Genomic DNA, 15,279 nt, shown 5'->3' with positions numbered 1-15,279 from the left:
AATTGAGAAAATGTAAAAACAGAATTCAGTGTACTGATATATTTATTTCATACACGAACATTTTGTTTCGTGAATCGCTCTGATGATATTTCCGCACAATAAGGCTTGCTGACGTTAGTCGTCTTTCTCTTCCACGCGCACGGACGGGATGAGATTTGTTTTCATCGGGAAATGCTTCCGAATCGTTTCCCGATGAAAACAAATCCTATCCATTCTGTGCGCGTACAAGAGAAAGATGATCAAACGTCAGCAAGCTCTATTCTTCTGTAGCGATTGATGCCAAACATACATTTCTTACTGAGTACCCCACTCATGTAATTTCCATACGTTTTCATTTAAGTTTCACCACATTTATTTTTGTTATGCATATGACGTGTAAGTAAGTTTCATTAGATACAAGCAGGCCCGGATTTATCCGGAAGAGGGCCCCGGGGCCGACGGCCCCAAAATGTACAAAAAAGGTTAGTTTTGGTACATAAAATTTGTGGGGGCCCGGGGCAATGGCACCCCCGAGACAAACGTTGATATACACCAAACTTCTAGGGGATTTTTGTTAATTTGCTGGCGTTTGTATAGCGACTTAGAATCCGAAACCACGATAACATGAACAGGGCACGATATGAAAGCGTCCGTATTCTGGTTCGATGAGTTTGAGGCTATGTTTTAAACTTTTTGGTGTCAGGTCTACCCACATAGGGTGTTCAATTTTTCCCATTAGGTAAATATTTTTTACAACTGTTTGAAACATAGTGAAAATCACGAAAACTTATCATAAATAAATGCCAGAGCCAACAACAGAATTACGCTATGGGATGATCACTAATTGAGAAATTATGTACTATGGTAGTGAAGCTTATTTTGTGGGAGGCGAAACTTATAATTTTCAATCATTTGGAAAACATTTCAACTTTTTTGCAAAATGTATGCTTTAATAAAATGAAACAATGTTGTCATTAAACTCGTAATCTGAATAGGAACGAGCGAGTACATTCATACACCCACAGAAACATTACCTCAATTCGACAAGCTCAATTGATTGATCTCAGCCTCCGGACCTTCTATTAAATTATTTTAGTGAACATAATAGCCTTCTCATTACACCTTGATGAAGAGGGAAAAGGGAAAATATGTGGGTATCGACTGGATAATACTAAGCATTCGGATATTAAGAAAAGGAAAAAGACTAATTATTATTTGTACATGTTAGAACGCTTTCTTCTACATTTCTGCACAACGATAGTAATGTATTAGAATCGTTACTCTTTAAAATTAGTGTATTTAATTCAATATCGCATCCCTACTCCTTTTTGCATTACAAACGTCGCGTATTTGCGGAACGGACTCCACTCACTCTGTTTTTCATACAGTGACACTACCTATTAATATTACTTTTTTTGGGAAAGGTCACTTAAACTTAAAAAGCAAATAATATGAACGTCGAACTTCCACTCCAGAGAGGAAACTGAATCTTAGGTCAACGATTGCTATTGGCTTTTTACTTAAATCGAGAATAGATTGATAATTGACTCACTCTCACTCATTCGCTCCCTATGAAAAATCTCACATATGTTTTAGCTCTGACAGAAATTCGAAATTGCCGAATCAGGATCTAGAACCGGTGTGCATGTGACTTTGTTGTGTGTATCCTAATTTAAACGGTTCCGATTTTATTATATTTTGACGTGTTATCACATTTGACGATGGTTGAAATTCTAAGTGGAGAATCTAAAGCAATCCTGCACGCAATCACACCTAACAGACGAGTCAAAGAAAATGGCCCCACTACGTAAGAAGCATGACCTTAGTTTGTTCGATTCAGTTTAAGCATAGCGGTGGCTGCTGCAGAGTCGGGGAACAATGTGTGGTAGTTGACCAATGGAACATACGCTGCCGTAATGACCCGACCAGCGAACCATCGGCCGTGCAGTGCATTGACCGCTAGGACTGCCGTCGCTATGCTCGGACACTTAACGTACACATTGCCATCCGAATTCTCCTTATCTACATAGACGTGCAGCACACCACCGTGTTTGTTGCATTCCTCAATCACATCGTCCTGTATTTCCACATCCCAGGTTGGGTTGGTTTCCGACGCTGGATCGAACATGTTGGACAGTAGGAAACATTGCGTTGCGATTGGCGGAGACGGAGTCACCGGCTGCTGTGGCGCTGGCTGGGGAGCAGTGGCCAGTAACGCATCAGCAGCAGCGCGAGGAACCGCTAGACCAGCACCTTCGGCCAGTTTGAACATGAGCTGCAACCGGCCCGTTGCCCCCAAATCGATTCCACTGCGATCCATTTCATCCGTGTCCAGGGAAGCGTGAGTCGTCACATCCAACCGTTCCGTCACGTTACCTACCTTCATTGGACGGCCGGCCAGTTCGAAACCGTTCAGCTGTTCAAGTGCTTTTTTGGCATCATCCGCATTGTGGAACTGTAAGAGAATAAACATCCTATAGAAAACTTCTTTTTCTGATATTCAAGAGATACAAAATTGCATTTGTTTGGAGAAAATTCATAATTTTGAATGCCAAGCAATGGGCTATGATATATCACAACCTAGCTTCCACATGCAGATACTTACTGTGATGAATCCGTAACCTTTGGAACGTCCTGTATCGGAGTCCATAATAAGCTGAATGTTATCGATCTTTCCAAATGGCTCAAAAATTCCGCGTAACATATCCTCAGTGATATTGAAATGCAGTGAACCAACGTACAACCGCATGGGTCCCGACGTAACCTTTGGTGGCGGCTGGGGAGGTGTTGTGGCCATTCGATTCTTTTCTGCCTGAGTGTGCTGAACGGAAATAGGAATGCCGAGTAAACGTTGCCCGGACAGGCCCAATGCTAGTGCAACAGATTCCGGATCCTTGAATTCGATGTACGCAATCCCTTTGAATCTTTTTGTTTTGTTACACGTGATAAGCCTTACGTCGCGGACTTTGCCAACGCTCGAAAAGAATTCCTCCAGGTCACGGGCCCGAATTCGCTGCGAGAGCTGCATACAGAAAACAGTGCGCGCATCGCGATCTTCAACGCTTAGTTCCTCACGGGGTGAATCATCTCGATAGCGCACACCATTCGGTGGAGTACGTCCACGTCGGAACGGTCTCGGTGAATGGGAACGACGTCTAAAATATTTAAAATTTTAAATTACCAATTACATGATATCAATACAAAGCGATTAAAAAACATATAAAGGGGCCGTACACATATTACGTAAGCACTTATGGGGGGAGGGGGGTCTGCCGTTTTCTTACGCACCATATAAATAAAAAATCATTTGTATGAAAAAAATCTTACACGGGGGAGGGGGGGTCGAAAAACCCAGAAAAAATGCTTACGTAATATGTGTACGACCCCAAAGTTTAAAAACATCAATACAAACCTTTTGTTATCTCTGCTTCGACTGCGACGGCGAAAGTCTCTGTCACGTCCTGCACGGTAACGCTCTTTCGAGCGATCACGCCCACCACGTTCGCGTTCACGATCACGCTCGCGATCGCGATCCCGTGAACGCTCCCGATCCTTGGAACGTTCGCGACGACGATCCTTGTCTTTTCTATCCCGAGACCGTTCTCGGTGGCGGGATTTGGAGCGACGTTCGCGATCCTTCTCCTTTTTGTCTTTGTCCCGCTTCTCACGTGATCGCGATCGTTCCTTGCGCCGCTTCTCTCCATCCCGGTCGCGCTCGCGAGAGCGGCTACGGTGCCTGCAAGTATAAAAATTATGACATACCTAAAAAAAACCCAATGCATATGATTTACTCACCTGGATGATTTGGGTGCATTATCTCGATCTTTCTTGTGTCCATTGGACACTCCGTTATTCAAAGGCGATCCATCGTCCTAACGGGCACATAAATAGACATATGAGAATCGGAATGCAATTTTGTCGTTGAGATGAAATTTAAAAATTTCAAACGATCACGAGAACATTCAGTTTGAAGTCGAAACGGGATCGCCGCACCATTGATGTCCAGATGATCGTTGCAAGTTGATCCGTACGGAAGTTATGGATTCGAGAAACAAAGAATCGTGCGAGGAAAACAAACAATAAAGAAGAATAGAAAAAAGAAAAAGAGATTCGAAAGGCATTAATAAAAATATGTAGCTAGGCAAGTACTTTGCTTAGATGGTAAATTTCCCTATAGTAAGAAAATACAACAATGATGATGCAGTAGATCCTCGTTTTTGCTCGCTCTTCCTGACCGGTACGTTAGTAGAAAGCTCTCATATCCATGATCACCTAGGAATAGAATGCTTCCAACTTTGGTTGTTGCTCCGACTTCCTAGTTTTAACTTACCGTTTGGATCGGTCAAGGCATTGTCATCAGTCGACGGTGTGAAGTGCCCTTGTGACTCAGGGAGCCACGGGACCTCAAGCAACTCGATCAACGAGTGAACCATCGCATAACGACACTCAACATGGTTGGGGGCGCAGTAAACCAACACGCGCCCAACACGTGGAATGTTTCTGTGTCACACACACTGAGAGAACGCGCTTTCTGCAAAAATAATACGCTTGAGATATGGGATCTTGCTTTGGTCACTAATAGCACGCTTTCTGTTTTGCTAGGTTTTAAAGAGTTTCGTTTACTGTTCATGATTGTCTGGGTTTATTTTTTCTCTACCTTGTTGCAGCCTGCATTCGTGATACCAATATCTAGTGCAAACGCTTTCAGCTCGGCAGCCTAGGTTCACAAAGCGCTCACAAAAGCAATTGATCTGTAACGGGGAAAATGTTGCCTTTGAAAACGCTTTTTACAACAAACTGGTTAAGAGTTGGGGACGGGCGGACAATGCTGACCAACGGTTTAGTGATCTGTGGAACTATTTATAGGGGACACATAAAATATTCGCCGGTTTATACATCTATGCACACATCAGACCCCGGAAACAGTTGACCGAGTCCTTCTAGACATGTTAGTCGATATATTCTCGATATCATAATTATGCCACAAAATAATATTGTTTTGGGACCTTTTCAAACCAATTCCTCAAGGAGTTTATAATCCTCTTGCCTAACAAACTAATTGTTTTCTGTATAATAGAGAATAAGAAAATGGCATAAGCTCTAGCTTGGGCATTTGTTTCTAAAATAAATATAATTAGTCTCACTTGACATAAGACGAGTTTGTACTATCCCCTTTAATTCCACCACTTGATTGTACCTTGACAGATACGTATTTCGACCTCAACAGTAAGGTCTTCTTCAGTGTCTCGTACTTGACTCGACTCGTACGAGACACTGAAGACGGCCTTAGTGCCCGAACACAATGTGAACGGCAATGCGGCAGAACGGAACTGCGGCAGAGCGGAATTGTTCTAAAACTGCCGTTGCCGTTCTGCCGTTGCCGCTTTGCCGCTAACCAACCCACAATGTGAACGGTTCAAAGGCGATACTGACAGTTCAAAATAGCCACAAACAGTTTATTTTTGTAACATTATTGTCATTATTTTCACTTTTATTAGTATAATAAAAGGAGGGCATCATGACTTGCTGTTTCTTCGAAAATATATACATTCGTGAGCAGATTTTTAGGCAAAAATATATTTGTTTACAAATCATCTTAAAAAGTACCTCAGGCATTCTCATTCGTTGATCTTGATTGGGACGTTTGACGTTTACCGCTTTGCTGTTCCGCCAAGTTCCAAATTTCTGAGATTTAGTACAATGCCACTTTTGCCGCAGCGCCGTCATTGTGAGCTGCACCATATAGTTCCATGTGTTGGAAATTTGCCGTTACCGTTCTGCCGCATTGCCGTTCACATTGTGTTTGGGCACTTACTGTTGAGATCGAAATACGTATCTTTCAAGGTACAATCAAGTAGTGGAATTAAAGGGGATAGTACAAACTCGTCTTATGACAAGTGAAGGCATTCCACTAAAAAGCTCAAAATAATTTTCTTAATAATTAATCGTCTTTCATGAATGCTAGAAATTTTTACAAATGACGTTTACTACTCGCATTAACTCAAAATAGTACTTTTTATCATATTCAATAATGTATTTAGCTGATTTAGAAAAAGGGCTGTTCTGTGTAAACAGTGCCTTTTTCGCAATAATCACAGGACAAAATTTATACGGAAATTTACTTTATTACATGTATCCCTTTTTTTTACACCCGCACAATCTTGGACATGAGAATCACACTACCCTTCTAAACATAATTGTCACATGTTATCCTAAAATTCAAGCTCGAGTCGATATTTGCTCAAGTCAAAAAAATAAGATGATAGAAAGGTTCAACGATTTTTTTTTTTATTTTTATCAAAAGTAACATTATTCAATAATAATTATTATTATTAAACCTATTGATGAAGAAGTAATGCATAGCTCATGTGAATAGCTCAAGCTAAGATATTATCAACAATATACTCAAATAGGGGAACTGTTTCGTTTTCAATCTCATTTTTTATATATTCATCTCATCGCGAAACAAAGAAATACGGCACCAATTTCGTCGCTTCTTTTTGCTAACATGCATGCTCACTGCCGAAAAAAATCACAAAAATAATAAACAAATCAAATACCTTTTCATTGCTTTGTTTTTCGTAGGACCAATATCGGAGCTATGAGATGACGTCCAGGAGCAGTAACCCTAGCAGTCAAGTAATTTTATCGGTTGAAAGTCAGCTCGGCTTGTCAAAACACATTCCCCCAACCTTCACCAATATATGAGTTAATTTATCAAATTCAGACCCTATACCCAATAGAACCACGATCACTTCCGTAGGCCAGCAACTGTCTTCGAAGTTTGAGAGTGAGAAATGTGAACTGAACGATTTCCATTGACATCAATTTAGACACAGTAGTACGAGTATATTTAGCAGGAAAACCCCAATACAATACTGAAGAGAAGAAGCCAACGACGACGATGATGACAATAGTGGTGAACCTAGAAGAGACCCAAAAAAGCAATCGTTATCAACACCTTACGCAAGCTCGCACAGGCAAGGGGAATCAAAGTGGGAATACACCAAAAGTTGGATCGAACCCATCGACAGTATCTGGCAAGGACCTGCAAAGAAAGTCGTTGATTTTCACGTGTCAGCGTGACTGATGAGCGTTGTTCTCAGATGCCTCTAACTGGGCCCAACTTGAGGTAATCTAGAACGAAACTTGACATCTACTCATGTTCAAATCGAAACCCAGGTAACCGTTTCAGTTCACACTTCTCGTAATGTTTGTCTCTTTATGAGGTCGGCTTATGAGATTTGCGATGAGCATTTGTGCGTTGATCATTTACATTGGTCATTTGGTCTGCATTCTGACGCCGTATAATTGCTAAAGCCTCGCGCGACGCATGGTTGCTTCCACTGGATTTAAGAGGATTTCTTCTTCATTGATCTATATTCAAATATAAGATGCCATAAATAGTGATTACTTAGCGTGTATTCAAAGGCTGCTTGCTATAACATTGCATATGAATTGGCTTAATTACCTAGATGGAAGAGCGCTGAACCCTTTGCTTTGCCTTGAGACAAGCTGACGAATGTTTCGTCTGTTGGGTGCAAAATAGTGCCTATTGTTTTTTGCTTTTTCTAGCGAAACCTGCACAGATAAGGAGACATTTTCTTAATTATTACGATTGCAATTAAAACTCGCAGCTTGGAGAATGTGGAGAGCGGCGTTGCATCCATCGCATATAAAAAGACCATTTGGCTGATCTTTGAATGTTGACGTACTTCAGAATGCAAATAAAAACGCTTCTTGTTAAAAAGCATTCTTAGCATTTTGAAAATAGTGGCTTCACGTTAGAATTGTGAGACAAAAGACAAATGTAAATTTGGTTCCTAATGATTTTTTTTTTTTTTGGTTTCTTAAATTGAATGGGAAATCCCATCAAAGAAAGGTGCTCAGCTAAACCATTGCTGAGTTCATTGTCTTTTCATATCAATTTTTTAATAGACAGATTATTTACGCCGAACGGTTAAACTAATAAATTGAGACTGATTAAGATTTAAGCGTACATGATTTTATCAATAAACATTGGGAAACAAATTCCTGCTAAAGCAAGCATTTCCTGAGAAAAGTACGGTATGTATCCGACAGAATAAGTCAATAGGTTATATAGAAAAACGCTTGCATTCTACGGAATCGACCAAAATTTGCTAAATAAAAAAACAGGCTGCGCTCAAATCAAAGCAATCCCGAAATAACAAGTTCTTGTTTAATAAATTCAGATTTCTTTGATTATTGGTACAAACATTTGAATGTTTTCAAATTCATTCCACTGTTCAGATTTTCTTGTTAATCATTCATAACCATTAGTGGAAGTTTCAGTGGTGTGTAGAGAAACTTGTGCTCAATTGCTTTTTTTAATTGAAATTATAAAAATTATATATACGGTAAAACCTCCATGAGTCGATGTTTTATGACTCGATATCGACTCAAGGAAGCAAATTATACATATTTTCTGTGCTACTGGAAAGCTCTTCGAAGTTTCAAGAATACACATCTCGATATGGAGATTTGACTGTAACGTACATTCTTCACAGCTGTACAAAAACATCTATGAATGAGAAAAAATGAATCAAAATATCATTTGAAAAAAAAAATCTCGGGTTAGACTAATTTGAACAGTTTTCAGCTATATCAATAGTATAAATTTTATATTATTATGTTTTCAGCTTTCCTTTTAAGAGGTTTTAAGAAAATGTTTTCATTTTTCGTCGATGTTTATTTTATTGACATGTTCGAAGAACTTTGTATGTACTATTACGGGTGCCTTAGGGGCCGTACACATATTACGTAAGCACTTATGGGGGGAGGGGGGGTCGGTCAATATCTTACGGTCCATATAAATAAAAATTCATTTGTATGGAAAAAATCTTACATGGGGGGAGGGGGGGTCGAAAAACCCAGAAAAATTGCTTACGTAATAAGTGTACGACCCCTTACATCAACACAAACTATTTTTGAACAATATCCACCTGCGTTGAAGCTATAACCCAAAAAATACACGAATTTAAACCTGAAATTACCCACCAACGGGAAAAAAATATCCTTTTTCCCTTCGATATCCCAAATTGATCACTTACCTCCTTTTTGTATGGCGCTTCGAGCATCTCTTCAACATCAAAATCTTCTGGTCCTGCTGCCATCGTGGCCGCCATCTTGTCTGAAATGCGTGGATAGTTCCTCTGGTTGATCGAGCCGAAAAACTCACTTTTCATAACGTTTCCGCGCTGGCCGGCGGAAAACTTCACCTTCCGAAAGCACTGCTCGTTCCCGCACACAAATTAGTTGTATTTTCAAAGCTGTCGAGAGTATTTTTTTGTAACTTTTAACGTAAAATTTCGCAGTGGAAATTTTGTTTGCTTGATTTTCGCGAGACTATTTTCTGGAATGTTTCAATTCCCTCCGTTTGCTTTGCCCTTCTTCACACAAAGTTCTCGTGTCGAGCGCAGGCGTTACTTGGCGCTGGGCGTGCTGAGGAGGTATGTGCACTGGAAAATAAATTTCACGCACACTGAAATTAATTTGTAGTAATTTTTACTACACTGTGAAACTAAACTATAAAAAATCGAGTGTGAAATCACTCAAAATTAAGTATTTTACTAATACTCCCCCGGATAAAAATTTACAGTAACTTGTATGACATAACCCATTGAAATACAATAGATTGTGTGGCAAACAATACAAACTATTGTACACTGACAAAATTCCAATCATATCCATTATGTGTGGCACACATAAATTTTGACTATAGCATTTCCCACATAGTGGCTATGTGAATTCGCATAGCATATATGTGGAAACACACATAACCCTTATTAACTAATAACCTTTATGTGGATTCTCCTATAGCGAGTGGCTATTAACGCACACATAAAATTTATTTGTAAATTTCTTTAGATTTTTGCCATTAAAAATGTGTGGAATTTTATTAGTGTATGCTTATTGTAAAATGTTCACGGTTGTAAAAGATCTTTATTGTACGTACATTAAAATCACAATATATTTAAATGTTTTCGATATATTCTATTATATTTTTATTGTTCGCTTATGTTTAGTATTGCTCATCCAAAAACTAAACAATTTTTAAAAGTATTCGGTTTGGATGATCTGGAAATCCTTCTAATGTTATTGAATTAATATAATTTTGGAATATTTCATGGATTTATTATATTGATGAAATAACAATTGAAAACAATAAAATTACAATAGCTTTGTTTGTTAAATAAATAAAAATGTTGTTCTCAAGTATATATTTTCATATTGCAGGTCTTGTTGCAGGTCTAGAAATGTTTTGCAATAAAAATTTGATTTCAAAAAAATGAAAGGGAACAAAAACTTTTGCTTATAATTTACTCGGAGAATGGCTGGATTCATTTGACCGTGTACAGTTTTGTTTATAATTAGTGAAGAGATGAAAATAATGAAACTGTATGGTGCAGAAAGTGTTTTTTCATTGCAGTTTCTGCTGCTGGGAAAGCGGTAGATCACTATGGCTTCTGTACCGTGGTGAGTATCTAAAGTGTTGAAGCGCGTTAGAGCATCATTACTGGGCGCGAGTATTTTGATCACTCTCACTGTACTGTCATTTTAGATTAATCACTCTTTTTCGCATCGGTCACTATTTTCGGTATTTTCGGTTATCATTTCGGTGGCTGCATTCCGTATCGGTGACGTTCGCCGTTGATAGTTCATCAAATAGTAGCGCTGTTATTTGGTCAATTTGGTCACCTGTCAGCTGCGCTACTGTTTTAGCAGCGCGTTTAGTAGCGACCGGTAAAGTGTCAAGTAATGATACTGCGCTGACAAACGGCTTATACTCACCACCGGTAAACGTAATCTTATACTAAAAAGTTCAATGTACATAATGAACGCAGTGGTTCATCCCGAACAAAAATAAATGAAAATTTTATCATCATAGTACCTGATGACGCCTGGTTACATGTATCCTTGTTCCTTTACAGAAATGAAGCTTATGATAAATAAAATACTGCTGCTTGCTGGTCACTGATTGAAGATCGTTCAGGGGATACCATTGGTCAATCTCACCAACGGGTTATAATAAGAACTGATGCAGGTATTTTTTTCTTTTCTTCTCGACGTATTTTTCTAATAAAACTGACATTCTTTTATAATTTACATTTTCACAGGTTTATATCTATTCGAACAAAGTTAGTACACTTTTTAAACCGATTTTGGATTTTTCTCCAGATACAGGCAACCCACTTAACTTTGGAAGTAGTGCGCTGGATTCGACTATAAGATATGCTAAACAACCGGAGGAAAATAAAATGATATGTAAAACAATTAATTGTATTGTATTTTTATTGCAATATTGGAGTATAATGTATTCTAAATCCTGTTGTATTCCTATTGTAAAACAATAGAAACAGTAATTGAAAACATTTAAAACACAATGTTTTCTATTGTTTTGTCGCTCGAAATCATCCCATTGAAGAACCGTAAAATCAATTGTTTTGCTCCGAATTTTGTATGGAAAATTTTCGATTTTTTTATTGTAAAGATACATAACAACCCCCCTTTTTAATTGTAAAAGGCCCATTTACCATTCATTTTATCGTGGAAAACCATTATTTCTCATGTGATTTTATTGTAAAAATTCCATTATATTCAATGGTAAAAAATATGTTTTAAATGGTGTTGTAACAATAAAATTTATGATATTTTAATGATATTTTTTATCCGGGCCCTCTTTGGATAGTTTTATGTTCCCATTGATGGGTGATATTAACTTTGTTTTGAAGTCTAGTCCATTGACTCTCGCCTGAGTTATTTTGGTTTATATGTAAATATCCAAAATAAAGTGTTGGGACTTCAAGTTTCGGTTGAAAACTTACTTGACGCCATTTTAATTGATCGTTGTCTCCACCCGGGAATTGAATTTGTTAATTAATAACGAAAGCATAAAAGTAAAATGATTTTTAGTGAATAGTTAAAATCATTTGATTGCAGGTAAGTTTCAATTGATTAATTATGAATAAAAGTGTTATTTATAAATTTACTATATGGGAATTTCAGGATTACTGATGGATGAAAACTCTCGGAATGACAAATTGCATCAAGGATTTTTCAGCGCCGCTCCTGTCCCACACCACTGCAAAGCGAAACATTCTTTCAGGTGGAAGCTATTATTGTGCGGCAGTAATGCTTCGATACCTAAGATAGTGTCCCAGATGCAGGTCATTTGTGCTTTATTTGTTTATGCTTGTTGCATTCCGGAAGCAAATTGATATCCATATAATGACAACAATTATTGATATTTCTATATGTAATACGCTGAATATGTGATAATAAACAAAACATGGGGGTGGGCAGTTTTTCATAGTCCCTAGAAATTATAGTGCTTGAAATTTTATTTAAACGTAAATCACAATAGCATTTATATAGAAATTTTCATCCAAAATTCACTCTTGTTTGATAAGTAAAATTCACCCAAAACGAAGTGTCTGGGAGTAACTCAAAATTAAGTATTATAAATTCAGTAGAAAACCGAATTATAGCCGCTATCAAAATTGGATTTTTCTCACAATCCATAAGTTAAATCTAATTTCGGAAGTGGTGCGCTGTATAGCACATCACCAAATGAAAACAGCTTCCGAAGTTAGGCTTAACGTAAGGATTGTGAGAAAAATCCAATTTCATTAGCGGTTATAATTCGGATTTGCACTGAATTGATAATACTTAGCGAATAACTCAATTTTGAGTGGTTGCACTTAACTGTCAAGTTGAGTGAAAAAGACTTAATTTTGGATTGTTTCGGATCTCCGTGACAGAATTCTTTTTGAAATATAACCGGTGATATCCAGCTTTTTACGCTGGCCATAAATCAACTATGGTAATAAAGATTTGACACTAGCTGTGTACAATTCTTATGGCACAATTATTGTTGCCTACACTTATAAAATTCCACACATTTTTATTGGCAAAAATCTAAAGAAAATTACAAATAAATTTTATGTGTGCGTTAATAATCACCCGCTATATGAGAATCCACATAAAGGTTATTAGTTAATGAGGGTTATATGTGTTTCCACATATATGCTATGCGAATTCACATAGCCGTTATGTGGGAAATGCTATAGTCAAAATTTATGTGTGCCACACATAGTGGATATGATTGGATTTTCGTCAGTGTAGGTTTCATTCTAAATTGTTTACGAGGCGAAAATTTTCTGCAAGTTTATTTGGAAACGTATCCTAAGCGGAACCTAACAAGCTGTCCTTAATTAATTAATTAGTTTGGCATGTATTAATCTATTCTTTTGTTATTTTAGGTATACTACTTCAGCAATATTGTCTCACTGGTTGGGTATATAACTCGTAAGGTCAAGGATTTGGGATCTCGAGGTCGTTTGAAGTAGACTTGTCTCACATCTCAAATTAAGGATACGTTCATTGGACGAGAACTGTTTTACGATACACTTAATTTGTCATTGGTGTTTCGCTGGCGTTTTACTGGAAAAGCGATACCTGACGGCCAGCTCAAGGTGACTCCACATCTTAAAGCTGGTCCACGAATTTTATTCCAATGTATTTTGAAAGGGGCGGGATGCACGTAATACCGCCACGGAAAATTAAAATCCCAATCCCATTTAAAATACATGGGGACCAAAATCCGGTTAAAAAATGTCCCGAAGTGTGGGGCTACCTTTAGGGCTATGGTCTCTAAATAAACTACCACTTTGAACTAATTCACGTGGGTTTATTCATGAGGTTTTGTGGTGAGTTGTAGTAGAACGGCAAGGAACTGGAGATTGTTTGAGCCTAACCAATTATGAATGCTGAAATATGGTTGGTCAAGCTACCAACTATTCCCATGTCATTAAGATAGATATACATCCATGGTGTTCTCGTTCATGCCTTCTTAAGCTACTGGTAATGGACTAAATAGGTCCTCAGAGATTGTTAAAATTAATAATTATGGTCTATGCCGTATCCTTTCACTACAAGCTTGTTTTGAAACACTAGTACTGGATAACTCCAATCTACAAAGTGAAACGGAAAAACGGTAGGCTGTCTTTATCAATATGATTTTTTCTAGTCTGAAATGAAGTTAGTCATCTAAAATCAGGGATCGTTAAAAAAACGCAGAGGGATGGTGGAACCCAATTCCAAATAATTAAAATTTGTGGATATTCTTTTACAACCGAAAAAAATGGAAAGTAGTCACTGTTTTCAGTCAGACTGTTTTGGCACTCAATCCAGATCTTTGAGCAGCCATATGAATATCTTCTTTCTCTGCATTTAGGTACTCTGACTTTTCTTTGCCCTTACGGTAAATCCACAATATAAAAGTTTAACTTAACTCCATTTATTTCACCATGCTCCGGTTAACCTGGCTTCGAATGATCATCGATCTGAAAAATAAACAGTCAATACGTGGCAAAATATAAAAAATATGAATTATAGGTAAAATAGGTGGTCATTAGGTCCCAAAACAAAGCCATTTTTTTGACGTTTTAGTTGTTCAGCTAATCCCGAGCAAATCTACGAAGGTTACTAGGATGTTAAATACTATAAAATCCGTACACAGCATATGTCAAAATGAATTACCATAGTTGACCCATTGCTATAATAAAAAGCTGGATAACTACACAGAAAAAAATCCATGGTAACAATTACTATTTTGTAGACTACGCCATGTTTTTAAAGCAACCACAAATTTTCAGTTAAATTAACCATGCATTGGGACAAATTCAGCACTGATTCAGTTCATGTAACAACATTCCACCCACAGTTGATTTTTACTGCGCGCATGGTAAAATCAAACGGGTTTTTTGTCTGCTGGAAATCGTCAGTGCGTATTCTTAAATAAACCCTCGGAATGGTAATTTCGACCGCAACATTTTTTTTGCGTGTACCGATCATTTGAACCAGGAGGGTGAAACGCCTGTCATCCGCGGTACAATCGAACTCTACCCAACATCGTTTCTGGTACTTCTGTTTTTGGTACCCAGTTTCTGGGTAGTATACCCCAATTCAGCGCTCATTTTGGGTGATTTCGGCAATTAACTTCCCTGGCGAAAACTTGCAATTAGTTGAGGTACATCGAGCCTTTTGTGTTTGTATGGCTTCTTTATGTCAAAAAATAGCTTGTCGATACTTCCGAAGTTTCGTTATCATAAATTAAACGAAATTAAAACAAAAATATTTTGCGCCATATTGAATGAATGGTGGGTAGGCGTATTAGCCTTCTCTTCAGTCCCCTGATTTGAACGGTACCTCATTCAAATTTACGGGGTTCGCTCGTCATCAAGTTTCTCATTTTATCTTGTTTATCTTTTTAAAGTT

At 37.9% G+C, this 15,279-nt stretch overlaps 1 protein-coding gene across 1 annotated transcript; it reads right to left on the bottom strand.

Moving 5' to 3' along the window:
* Positions 1-1,187: 1,187 nt before the first annotated feature.
* On the bottom strand, positions 1,188-9,382 carry LOC134213758 (RNA-binding protein 39). The gene is made up of 5 exons (XM_062693077.1): positions 9,051-9,382; positions 3,775-3,851; positions 3,392-3,715; positions 2,585-3,134; positions 1,188-2,434 (listed from the first exon to the last, which is right to left on the bottom strand). Exons 1-5 carry the CDS (start codon positions 9,183-9,185, stop codon positions 1,802-1,804), a joined length of 1,719 nt encoding a protein of 572 aa, XP_062549061.1. The 5' UTR covers positions 9,186-9,382; the 3' UTR covers positions 1,188-1,801.
* Between the last annotated feature and the right edge of the window lie 5,897 nt (positions 9,383-15,279).

Source organism: Armigeres subalbatus, chromosome 2 (assembly GCF_024139115.2).
Source record: "Armigeres subalbatus isolate Guangzhou_Male chromosome 2, GZ_Asu_2, whole genome shotgun sequence".
Taxonomy (NCBI): domain Eukaryota; kingdom Metazoa; phylum Arthropoda; class Insecta; order Diptera; family Culicidae; genus Armigeres; species Armigeres subalbatus.
This window is presented reverse-complemented; position numbering and strand designations above follow the sequence as displayed.

Excerpts from the sequence above, each read along its gene's own strand:
- LOC134213758 (XM_062693077.1), bottom strand. The coding sequence starts at position 9,185 with ATGAAAAGTGAGTTTTTCGGCTCGATCAACCAGAGGAACTATCCACGC. Across the intron at positions 3,852-9,050 it reads AAGCGCCATACAAAAAGGAG|GACGATGGATCGCCTTTGAA; the intron begins GTAAGTGATCAA and ends TGTGCCCGTTAG. Across the intron at positions 3,135-3,391 it reads CGAAGCAGAGATAACAAAAG|ACGTCGTTCCCATTCACCGA; the intron begins GTTTGTATTGAT and ends TAAATATTTTAG.